The sequence below is a fragment of the Triturus cristatus genome, chromosome 7 (assembly GCF_964204655.1).
Source record: "Triturus cristatus chromosome 7, aTriCri1.1, whole genome shotgun sequence".
NCBI lineage: Eukaryota > Metazoa > Chordata > Amphibia > Caudata > Salamandridae > Triturus > Triturus cristatus.
The window spans coordinates 1728535981-1728548668 of record NC_140590.1 but is presented as its reverse complement, the minus strand read 5'-3'; the positions used below and the strand labels follow the sequence as shown (position 1 = coordinate 1728548668).

Genomic DNA, 12688 nt, shown 5'->3' with positions numbered 1-12688 from the left:
GGGTAGAGATCCAGCTTCGGAGGTATGTCCTTGGTGGTTTAAAGTAAAGTGTAATGAGGTACTAGAACATAAGGATAATGTGCAAGAGGTTGCCAACAGAGTTGAACGGAAACAAATAAGGACCAAAATGTGGTATGATAACAAATGGAAAACTAAAGCACATAACTGGAGAGTGGGTGATTGGGTTAGAATTTTAAGACCCACTATAATCAATAAAGGTACAAGTAAATTTGGCAGACCCATACAAATTAAAAAAGTGTTCAAAAACAGTGTCATCACTCAAGATGGTAAAGTGTGGAACTCAAGGAGAGTAGCGAGGTGTCCAATGCAAAATGGTAATAATGGGTGCACCAATGGAGTTGATGGGAATAGTAAATTACTTAGAGGAGGATTGAACGAGTCGGTTGCTTCTAGAGTTAAAAGTGATGGACGCATTAGATTAGCACCCAGATTGTTTAGAGACTATGTTTAATGTAGTTATTTATTGTTGTTTTTTTAATAAGGGAGATGTGTTACATTTTCACTATGATATTATTTATATGTATGTTCACTTTAAGGCATGCGACATGTATTGGTATAAATGTAGATTCCAGAGTTTTATGTGGAGCTTCTGGGGCAGGAGATTCCAGGGCAATCAGTTTGTCATCTGCTGTTGATTGCTTTGGATGTTATGCCGTGCTGAAGGAATAAATATCTTTATTTGACAAGGTTTGGTGCAATATTTAACACCTACCCTCTAGAATCACCCCCTGGAGGAGTCTATAATCTGGTGTAAGTGGCATAGTTGAGTGAGGTGTTTCTATTGGGAACAAAGCCACTTTGATCTATCTGGAGGAGTCGTGAGAGTATGGAAGCAGTCATTGGGCCAATACTTTACAGAGAATCTTATATTAGGTATTGAGTCAAGAGAGAGGCCTGTAAGAGACCATCTCAAAAGGAGGCTGAGACTTCAATAAAGTAGTAACCAGTGGCTGTGCGGTGGTGGGCGGTAGCCTGCCTTCTTCCAGTGAACACTTGTAGAGATGGTTTAGTTGTGGAACCAGGTGCAAGGCAAATGTGATGAGAAACTCTATAGGAAGGCATACAGAGCTGGGGGGTTTATTACAAGCCAGTTCTTTAATGGCTACACAGATTTTGCCTGATGTGAAGGGGTCACCCAACAGGTCCCTATCCATGGCTGTCATCTTAAGGAGTGTCAGTTGTTCTAGGAATGAGTGGATTGTCATGGGGTCTACAGAGGGGGCAGTGTAAAGGGCAGTAAAAAAAATCATGGAACGCTGTATTCATCTCCAATTGGGTGGTGACCTGTGTATTCTGTGGTGTAGTTATAGTGAGGATTGATATAGGCGGTTGTGTTGGCCTGATCATTCAAGGTAGTAATGCACTCAATTTATAGGCTCTATAATCAATGATTCATAAGTGTTCCAAAAGCTCAGCATATTCGACGCTGGCTTCTTGTAGCTTTGGGGCACTTGACCCACCCACAAAAGTGAGTTAGCATTTATACTTGAAGAGTTGGAGGAATGCTGGGTTGTAGGAAATTCATGCCAGCTCGGTGACCCCACAACTTTCCTACACAGAAATATGGAGAAAATTTGACTTTTTAGCTAAATTTGAGGTTTGCAGGGGATTCTGGGTAAGAAAATAATGGAGGATCCACGCAAGCTACATCTCCCTGAGCTCCCCCACGTATCTCGTTTTCAGTAATGTCTGTGTCTAGTAGATTTCCCTAGATGGCCTTCAAAAATGCAAGTGTCCCCCTTGCAAAGACAGGTCCTTCCCTGCCTTGGACACTTAGCTCACCCACAAAAAGTGAGGAAGCATTTTTATTGGGAGACCTGGAGGGAACGCTGGGTGGTAGGAAATGGGTGGCTGCCTGCCGATTCCAGTATTTATCCTCACAGAAATGCAAGTAGAAAGACGGTCACCCAGGCCCTCGTCCCCAGCCGACTGGACTACGGGAACGCCCTCTACGCTGGAAACACAGCCAAACTACAGAAAAGATTCCAGCACATACAGAACGCTTCTGCACGACTCATCCTGGACATCCCCCGACACAGCCACATCTCTGCCCACCTGAGAGACCTGCACTGGCTCCCCATCAGCAAAAGGATCCAGTTCAGGCTCCTCACCCACGCTCACAAGGCTCTCCACGACATGGGCCCCATATACCTCAACAGCCGCCTCACGTTCTACACACCCACCCGACAGCTCCGATCCACCAGCCTCGCCCTCGCCACCGTCCCACGGATTCGCAGAACCACCACCGGAGGAAGATCCTTCTCCTACCTGGCTGCCAAGACGTGGAACTCCCTCCCCACCCACCTCCGACTGACCCAGGAACATCTCTCCTTCAGGAAGCAACTATAGACAGTAGCAGCACCTTGAGACCCTTGCGGGTGAGTAGCGGGCTCTATAAATGTGTTTGATTGATTGATTGATTGATTGATAAATGTTTTGATCGATTGATTAATTGACACTTAGCTCACCCACAAAAAGTGAGGGAGCATTTATATTTGGAGACCTGGAGGGAACGCTGGGTGGTAGGAAATGTGTGGCTGCCTGCCGATTCCAGTATTTATCCTCACAGAAATGCAAGGAGAATTAGTTTAGGCAAATGTTTAGCTCTGCAGGGAATTCTGGGTGAACAAAACCTGTTGTGGGCCATGCAAGTCACCCTACACTAGACTTCCCTTGATATCTAGTTATAAAAAATATGAAGGTTTGCTAGGTTTCCCTAGGAGTTGGCTGAGCTAGGGTTCAAAGCTACCCACATCGGAAACAAGAATTTGCAAGGCAATAGGTCTCTTAGAGCCATTGGCATTGTAGATGACAATGCCTTTTTGTGTTTAAAAAGCCTGCAATAATAAAAGGCATTGTCATTTACAATACCAATAGGTCACATTTCTAAAGTGCTAGGCCTATTACATTGCAAATGCTTGTTGTTTGCAAGTGCCCCATGCTGCGCTTTCACATTAATAGAGGCCATGCCCCTTTATTTGGATGAGCCGTCTCTAAAGAAAGGTCCGTGTCCGCTATTAAAATGAAAGCATGGTATGGGGTGCTTTGACCAAAAACATAATTTGTTTGTCAAGTTGATAAACAAACGCTTTTTTTTCCAAAAGTGCCATGCAAAAGCACGCATGGAAAGCTGAATGTTGCAGGAAAGCATGTTGTGCCTGCATTAGGAGAAACTCATTAAAGAAAATAGTGCTTACAGACGAAATAAGACGTATCGTGTAACAACCAAAGTAAAAGGGCCAGTCCTCATGGGGCTTACAAATGAAGACAAAGCGGTACTAAGGAGGGACTAACAAGCCTCTTAATGAATCAGAAGCCAGCATTTATGAAGGACAATGACTCAAGCCAATGACAAATATGGGTGAAGAGTGGAAGAGGCCTTAAGTCCATACTCCAATACAGCATGCCTAGCAGAGCAACGCATGCGCTGCCCAGGCTCGACCTAAAAAAGGGTCAATTTTCGGTAGAAAAATTAGATGATTCCTTGTTGCATTTTGGACCATTTTCTGTTGCAGGCACTATTCCTACCCTCACAAGTGAGGTGGCATTTGTATTGGGAGACCTGAAGGTATGGAAGGTGGAAGGCAGTTTGTGTCTTCCCCCAGTTTGCAGAACTTTCCACCACGGAAATGTAAGAATAATGTGTCTTCTTCGTCAAAGGTTGAGTTTTGCAGGGGATTCTAGGTAAAAAAAACATGGTGAGAGCCATGCAAGTCGGCCCACACTGGAAACTCCTCGGTGTCTACTTTTCTAAAATGTGCAGGTTGTAACGGTTTCCCTAGGGTTGAAAATTGAGAGCTATCCACATTGAAAAAAAATAGTCAGTTTTGGGAGGAAAAATATGATGCATCCATGTTGCTTTTTGGGCTGTTTCCTCACGCTGGCACTAGGTCTACCCACAGGTACCATTTTTATTTCAAGACATTTGGAAGTTCTGTGTGAAAGGAAGTTTGTGGCTCCCTACAGATTTCAGACCTTTCCAGAAGAGAACTTTGAGGATAATTTGTTTTTGGAGTCAATGTTTGATGTTTACAATGGATTCTTGGTACAAAAATAAAGGGGTGAGAGCCTTACAAGTCAGTCCTCCCTAGATACCCCTAGGTTTGTAGATAAAAAATGTACAGGTTTCCTAGGTGATGGCTGAGCTAGGGTGCAAAGTCTAGAGCCACCTACATAACAAAAGGGTCTGTTTTCAGTAGAAAAATGAGATGCATCCATGTTGTATTTTTGGCAATTTTTGTTCCACCACTAGGCCTGCCTACACAAGTGAGGTGCCATTTTTATTGGAAGACATGTGGGAGCTTAGAATTGTAGAACATTTGTAATTACCAATTGGAATTTGCTGCATTTGTGATTTTCAAGACATTTAGAAAAATACACACTAAGGTGCCGATTCCGATCCTGGAAAAATTTTCCCCGTGCGACTCGTATCCGGTCTTTTTACCGTACGAATCGTACAAGTAGCGTACAAACTGCCAAGTACGATTCGTATGGGAAAAAATCCATATGAATCGCATTGGGAAAATTTCCCCACATGTCCTAGGGTCGGAAAAAGTGTCTGACACATCCCCGGACGATTCTATGTACAAATGTGAAAAGTGAAGTCCGAGCGCGCAAGTACGATCCGTCCCGTGCGTCCGATGTTACAACCGTATGGAAAATGCACCGTACGGACCGAACTCCCATAGCAACCATGGAGACATGTGCCCACATATGCGGCGAACCCCCCCCAGCCCCCGTGAGTACGTGCCGAACCCCCCCCAGCCCCCGTGAGCATGCGCCGAACCCCCCCAGCCCCTGTGAGTACGCGCCGTACCCCCCCAGCCCGCGTGAGTAAGCACCGAACCCCCCCCAGCGGCCGTGCGTACGCGCCGTACCCCCCCAGCCCCCGTGAGTACACGCCGAACCCCCCCAGCCCCCGTGAGTACGTGCCGAACCCCCACCCGTGTATGTACACCCGTGTATGTACGAGTCGTACCCCCACCCGTGTATGTACACCCTTGTACGTACGAGTCGTACCCCCACCTGTGTATGTACGGTGCGTACCCCCAGGCCCCCTAATCTGGTCGTTTCGCGGCGTACTTCGCTTTTCCGGCACTTTTTGGGTGCCGTAAAAATATTGCCGTCCGGACTGCCGTCGGTTCGAATCGTACTTCCTGGTTCGTGAAACGCTGCCTGAAAGCGTCCCGACGTCACGTCGGCGCTTTACCGGATCACATTTGTATGTATATTTTCGTCGGCCGGTGTTTTTTACGATTCGTACGGAAATGGTGTTTCTGTGCGATTCGTACTTGCATGTTTGTAATGTTTTTTTCCCGGGTACGAGTCGGACGGAGAAAATGCTCCGACCGACGGTTCGTACCCGGTTTTTCCAGGATCGGAATCGGCACCTAAATCTGGTACCAACAACTTCAGAGAAGCACAAATAAACACGCTTCCTAAACTCCAGGTCTTGTGCCTATTTCAGAAATACATAGCTTACCTATTTACCTGATTTTCACTCTGCCTATGTTGTATTTATGAATTGCTCTATACCCAGTACTCATTGAAAAACCATTGTACAGTGCAGCTCAGTTGTGGCTCTATGTACCTTAGGTTCCTGGAGATACTACAAACACTACATATCCCCCCAAAATTGAAGAGACTTGGGGAAAAAATGGTATATAGATTTTGCAAATTACCCATTGTTACAAATGTTACAGACGAAAATGTTATAACAAGTACCTTTTTTTCCTTCTCATGTTCAATATTTCTTCATTTAAACTATTCATTTCCTTAGAAAACCTTAAGGGATCTACACATATGACACCTTGATGGATTGGGTATTTTGTCTACTTTTGCAAAATATATAGTTTGTCTAGATCACTCATGGATTTCACACTAGTTTCTACAGCAAAGTGGAAGTGGATTGAGAGCTGCAAAAAATGAGAAAATATACTACCTCTTAAAAATGCTTTATCTGGAACACTTTTTCCTATTTTTTTCAATAAACTCAATATTTTTCATTACATTGCCTTTTCTCTCAGACAAACCCTGAGTACCTTTAGAATCCCCAGGGTGTTGGAAAAAAGAACACTAATTTGGCATGGAAAGCGTATGTGGAAAGGTTATGGAAGTAAGAACTACCCCAAATTGCCAAAAAAGGGCTCAACAGTGGGTGGGAAGCTAAGGGGATAAGTATAAATCCTTGAGCGAAAAACTTGCATTTGTCAAAGATGCCAGCTGATAAAAGCTGGCTTTTTATGTAGCATACCAAAAGGAGGTATGTAGAAAGTACAGATGACCCTTAATGGCTTACAAGGTTTACATTAATAATCCCAAAAGCTCACTTTTGTGGTAGTGTGGGCAAGCAGTTTAGACTTATCAGAGGGTAGTTCTAATGCAACTGCTGAACACACACAGAGTAAGTGGAGTTAAGGGTGTAGGGGGCCAAGGTAAAATGTACCACCAGTATTTCAAGTTTACCTGCCATGGAGAACCTGAGTGCAGAAGTTCTGGATGGGTTGGTAGCCTTGCACACTACACTGTAAGAAAGAAGGGGGCACCTAGAAACAGGCTGCAGAGGGGGACTTGGGGACAAGTCAGTGTGCTCCAAATGGGGGGGGGCTCTGTTTGTTGGGTCCAGGAAGCAGGGGAGCACTGTTGGTTGTCATGGACCCGGGCAGGGGAGCTCAGATGAGGAGGGTGTAAGTTGTCTTGTGGCCTTGTGTCAAAGGCATCCACTATTCTTGGTTAGACCTGCAAAGGAAGAGAAAACAGGAAAACTGGACTACTCTTGGTTCGAGCCTCTATGATGCTGATGTCCCTCATCGGCTGCTCAGTCTTTTCGATTTTGGTGTCCAGATTGCATTCAAACAAGCTTTGGTTGCTGCAAGGGGCCGGAACCCCAGGTATTGCTGCAGAGTGGCTCCGATATTCTTGGCATCTTCTCCCTTGGTGGGGAGATGGACCTATCTTGTTGGAGCACGATGACCTCTACCTGCACAGCTACTGTGTCAGTGAACTCAATGATAAGCAGAACGGTGAACCGGATATTGCAATTGTTTCCTGCAGCTTGGCAAAGTGCTGGAGGCCCTCTGAGTCTGTTGGAGGAAGCACAAATGCAGGAAGAGTCAGCTTGTTGCAATTATAGGAACAGAAGCAGGTAGGCAGACAGGATTAGGCACCAAAGTCCACCAGTAGTCTGCAGTTCTCACTTTTTTGTCTCTTCTTTGTCCTCTTATTTCTTCCGTCAGATGAATCTAATGTCCTGGTGTCAAGGTGCCACCTAAATACTGTATTTAGGATCATTAAGGGGAGTGCAGGGACTTGCCCTTGGAGTCAATATGCCATAATCCTGGCCCAGATCTCCTAATTCCACCAACATCAAGCTGGTAGAACCCTTATTTCATGGGGCACATCAGGCAGCTCACATTAGGGGTATGACTGGCCTGGCAGGCTGGAAGATACCAGTCAGCCAGCGCACTAAGAGGTTGGAAGGTTTCAGGGGGCACCTTCAAGGTGCTCCCTCATACATGTTTTGATAAATCCACTATTGGCATCAGTATGAATTTATTAAGACAAGGTAGTTGATAAGAAACATGTTCCCTTTGGATGCGATCCTATAACACACTATTCACACCCGATATAACAATATTCACACCTCACTCATACCTCACTTACCTATTTGTTCAGAATGAATTAAGGCACTTATAAGTCTACGAATTATTTAAAAAATATATATGTATTTTAATCAATGTAAAACCGTACAGGTTTTCTTTTGAAACCCATAATTAATAATATCATTAAAAACACTTGTTACGTGTGTTACGTGTGCTATGTTGCTATAGGATTGTTTTAAAAGGAGATTAAATCTATGTCCTGAAGAAGGTGGTCCTATTGTGAATGTGCCTCTGAAACGCGTCAATGCCCAGATTATGTGAGTTGTTAAATTTGGACGAGCCAGCAGCGAGTTAGAGACAGGGAATTAAGACCCATGCTTTGTGCTGTCTATGCATACATCCAAATTAATAGTTAAAAAAGACATAGTGGATTGTCTTCATATATTCTCTTTTCTAGACATTTTTAATTAGGAATATTGTTGTTGATTATGTATATGAATCTATGTGTTTTTAATGTTATTAATTATCGGTGTTGAAAGAAAACCTGTACAGTTTTATATTGATTAAAATATACATATATATATTTTTTAAATGTGTAGACTTATAAATGCCTTAATTCATTCTGAACAAATTGGTAAGTGAGGTATGAATATTGTTATATCGGGTGTGAATTGTGTGATATCGGATCGCATCCAAAGGGAACATATTTTTTATCTTTACAGTTATTGGGTGCTCCATCCCTTTAGATTCAAGACTCTCCTCTCCTCGATTTCAAGGTTGATAACAAACACCATAGGTTTCAGTGAAGCCAACGTGTAGCTGGGAAACTGGTAATTACCAGTATCTGATACACACCTTAATATGGCTTTCCTCTTCACTAGCAACACCTAGTAATATAACTAGACATTACAGTGGCATATCTGCTCATGCAGATATGTCCTCACATAACCTGTAATGCACCCTGCCTTAGGGCTCTTAAGTCCTGCTGTAGGGGTGACTTACATATAGTTCATGCAGTGTAAAGGCATTGCACACAGGCAGTGTGCAATGTTGTGTTTTCAGAAGTGGTTGCACCCTTTCATGCATCCTGCAATGGTAGTTTTCATGTAGGTTTTGTGGGGATCCCTGTGGGTGGCATAAGACATGCTGAAGCCCATAGGGAGCCTCTTTAGTACTCATGCACTGGCTACCACAGGTACCATTTGCCAGGGACTTACAAGGGTGCTAATGTTCTTGCCAATTGGGTTACAATTAGACATTTAATTTTTAATGGCAATAACACTGGCACTGGAGACTGGTTCGCAGCACTTTGACACTGTCAGAATCCAAATCCAGCATCTAGCAGTTCATATAGGGGCAATCAGAGGGGGACATCTGCAAAGGTGTCCAGCTTTCTACACCCCACTAGTTAAAAACTACAACCTCAACATTTTTCAAAACACAAAGCTTAGCGAACACAGGGCTCCATTCACCAGGGACATGGAGCGCTACTTCTCCTAAGTAGCCAGTGTGACCGCTGCATCATGTCCAGCCATAAGGGGTTCAAATGCAGCAGGGATTCGATTACAAGTGGCTTGAGAACCAGAAATGTTTTGGCAACACAGATAGGAGAAAAAATGTTCTGTCTAAGGTATAATCCTGAAAAAACAGTGCACTTAAGTGCCCTTTCTTTACAGACAGAGCAATCAGCTGATAATTTTCCCTTATGTTTGTTTTTGTCTCCACGTCATGTGCAAAGGCTGAGTTCAGAGCGCTGCATTTAAAGAACCAGGAACGTGTACAGCAATAGCCTCAGGTGATAAAATATGGTAGGACAGAAAAGATTTACATATCTTTATGTGTGGCATCACCCCTGGCTCCAACTAGCATGCAATATTATGCATTATATCATTGTAGAGGCTGTAACCAGGAAACATTTGAAAGGGGAGCCTCTACACCAGGGCTCAATATAAAAGCATTTTTTAAGAACAAGCTAAGCCACTTTGTCAAGGAAGTAAGATACTCTTGACCACCTCTGAGTTTATTCACCACACTAGAACAAAGGTCACAAATGAACTATGTGCCCACCTGTTCTTTCCTCCTTTCTCATCTCTGTAGAAGCTGTTCTTTAAAGGTGGAGTACCCATCAAACAACTCAGAATGTAACTATCTCCACAGGGGAGATTACCATTGAGTGTTGACCTATATGATCCCAGACCAAAAGGAATGTGAACTTCTAGGACTACCTGTCTGAATTCTGAGATGCACACAATTAAGAGGTTTCCCACTCATTTTCAAAATGTGACACACATTTCTTGATTTTTGTTTTATATGTAGTGTCCTCCATAAAAGCCAGTAAGCCCTGAAGAAAACCTTCATCAAGTAAATGTCAGGCACACCTAGAAGGTTGAAACGCATTGTCATCAAAGGTTTGTTATGAGTGCACATACACCCTCACAAGGCAAGTAATCACCGGATCTGTTTAGCCCTGTAAACCATGGTTATGCATCATCCTTCCCACTGAAATGATGATATAAAGAAAATTGAAAAGAAGAAAATTAAACAACATGCAAAGGAGATCGTTTGTTGGTGTAAATATAAATGTCCGCCTAGGCTTATGTGTCCTGTTCTTTAGAACAAAAAATAGAGAGCTGACAATTAGAGTTTTTACCTCCTCCCTTTGGATGGAACATGAGAATGAAGGTGGAGAGAAACTGGCACCTGTTGAGTCAACATTGATTGATCCCACGGCCAAGAATCAAACTGGTACAATTGTCACGTGGCCTGACATCAGACCTGCTGGCAGGATCTGACTGGTCGCTTCCAGTATTAGGATAGGAGCTCTGGGCTGACAGAGACACCTTGAGATTGAACCTTGTGTGCTCCAGATCACATCTCGATACCCAGCCATCTCTCAGCCATGAAGATCGCTCTCGCTTTTCTGTTGGTGGCAGTCAGCTGCCCCCTTGGTAAGTGTCCATTCTATGCTCAGGGAGTGGGGTGAGAAAATGTGGGTTTGAATGGAACTGTATTTAAAAAAAATAACTTCTATAAAATTCTTAAGCACACCTCCAGGACTCAATAATATCCGAGAAAGCGTGGGCCATCGAGAGCCCCGCAGTTAGAATAATATATACAATGTCTGCTTGGAGCAGTCTATGCAGCACTATAACTGAATACCACCCTTAGAGGTCCAACTTCAGCTCAGAACTGACTCATTGTTGGAAGTACACCGAGTATTTCAAGTAGGACTGTAATACTACTTCATTCGCCTCATTGGAAGCCTTAGACTCGCATCACACTCTTTGCGGACACTGTTTGAGGTGCCTTTTGTTTGGGGCGGCTATTATACCTCTGCTGTGGGGCCGAAACCAGGTCGTCTGTTACTTCTTAGTGCAGAGGCCGCTCCTGAGAGGAATGCTCCGTTTCTGAAAGACTAGCCGGTCCTCCTGTCTAACCCAATTACACACGTTTTTTGTAGTTGTTTTTTTACACATTACTTTCCTTATAGCCTCCAGCTCCTAAATGTCACTTCTGTGACACACAGAGTATTACTGCTACAAGAGCGTTGAAGCAACTTGTACTGACACAGGCGCTTTTCACCTTAAAATTATACTTTGTGAGTAACTGGTGTCCCGTGTTGTGGCAACGGCTTTCAACTCCCTCACAAGGGTGGTTACTCCAGTAATTACAGTGTAATGATTACATCGGATCATCCAAGGTTTACTTTTACTTCTCCTTCGTATCATATTAAGCCACTGCTTCTTATATTCTTATTTATAATGATCAATAAATCCGATCCTTCTTCCTTTATTTTTTCCCAACAAACATATGAAGACTTACCATGTTTGCTTGATGGCTTTATTTTTAAAGTAAATAGGAAGCTCGTTAGTTTCTTCTCTTATATCTTTCTTTACATGTTGGAGTTTTCGTGTTTAATTTTCCATACCCTCTGGACTTTACATTCTCATAACTGATAGGGGAGTGTGGCAGGAGGGTGAGAGTTAGGATGGGGATTGTGAAAGTGCATTGTTATTTAAACCCTCTCTTACTTTATACGTTTGCTGAACATTCTCAAGTGATTTTTTTTTAACAGTTTGGTAAACATAATTGATGACAGTATTCTAAATCTAGTTTCAAAATACACTCTGGAATCAGTCCTCTGAATCACTCATTTAGGCGTTTGCCAAGCACACACTACAAAGATTACACTTTTTATGATCCAGAGATACATTGATTGCTAAAGGACTTTCCAGCAAACCGATTGTACTCAAGAGTCGCCAAGAAAACATACAATACGCTTCATTTAACAAATAAGCAAAAATGCAAGCAAGACAGCTTCCCACAAGCCCAAACAAATAGAAATCGTGAGGCAAGTTGGCAGTCTATTCCTTGCAGTCACCAAAACGATGGGCCTCATTTATGAGAAGTGACGCATCTCTGCGTGAAAGCAGCGATGCGTCACTTCTCAGTGCGCCCTCCTTGCGACGTGCTGGGTGCGTCATATTTACAGTATGACGCATCATGTTGCAAGGAGTTACAGATACGTCAGTATTTCTGACGTATCTGTAGGCGCAAAAGTGACGCATAGCTGGAGTGTGTCACAAAAGTGACGCAACTCCAGCAATGTGTCCTTTCACATGGGGCAAGCCCCATGTGAAAGGGCCTGCATCAGTCTTACGCCTGCCATGAGGCAGGCGTAAGATATTGACGCATTTGCATCCTATAAGTGGCGCAGTGCAATGTCACTGCGTCACTTCTACGGGGCTTACTTATGTGGGAACGCCCCACCTGAATACATTATACCTGGCGCAGGTATAATGTGACGCAGGGGTTTACAAAGTGACGCATCTAGGTAGATACATCACTTTGTAAATATGGTGCAACAAGGCTCACTTTTTCCGCCACTAGTGCGTCACAAAAAGTGATGCACCAGTGGCGCAAAAGCGACACAAAGGCTCATGAATAAGCCCCTATGTCTGAGGCCAGCTAACAGGTTTAAAATGAAAGACAATGAATAGAACAGAGGGATTGCTCTAGAGGAGGTATCTCGGTAGCTGCATCCTAGGTTCTCATGGAGGCCAAAA

The 12688-nt window shown here is 43.6% G+C and overlaps 1 protein-coding gene across 3 annotated transcripts in view; it reads left to right on the top strand.

Moving 5' to 3' along the window:
* The window catches only part of LOC146812909 (uncharacterized), a 1154794-nt gene that overhangs the window by 801379 nt on the left and 340727 nt on the right, over positions 1-12688 (top strand). For 2 of the 3 annotated variants that reach the window (XR_014966936.1, XM_085619974.1), the window contains exon 1: positions 10437-10570. The exons of the other annotated variant lie outside the window; for it this stretch is intronic. Coding sequence is in view for 1 of the 2 variants with exons in the window: in XM_085619974.1 (XP_085476100.1) it covers positions 10522-10570 (49 nt within the window). In the remaining variant the exon portion in view is untranslated. Of the gene's footprint in view, positions 1-10436; positions 10571-12688 lie in introns of those variants that run through there. 3 annotated transcript variants of the gene reach the window in all.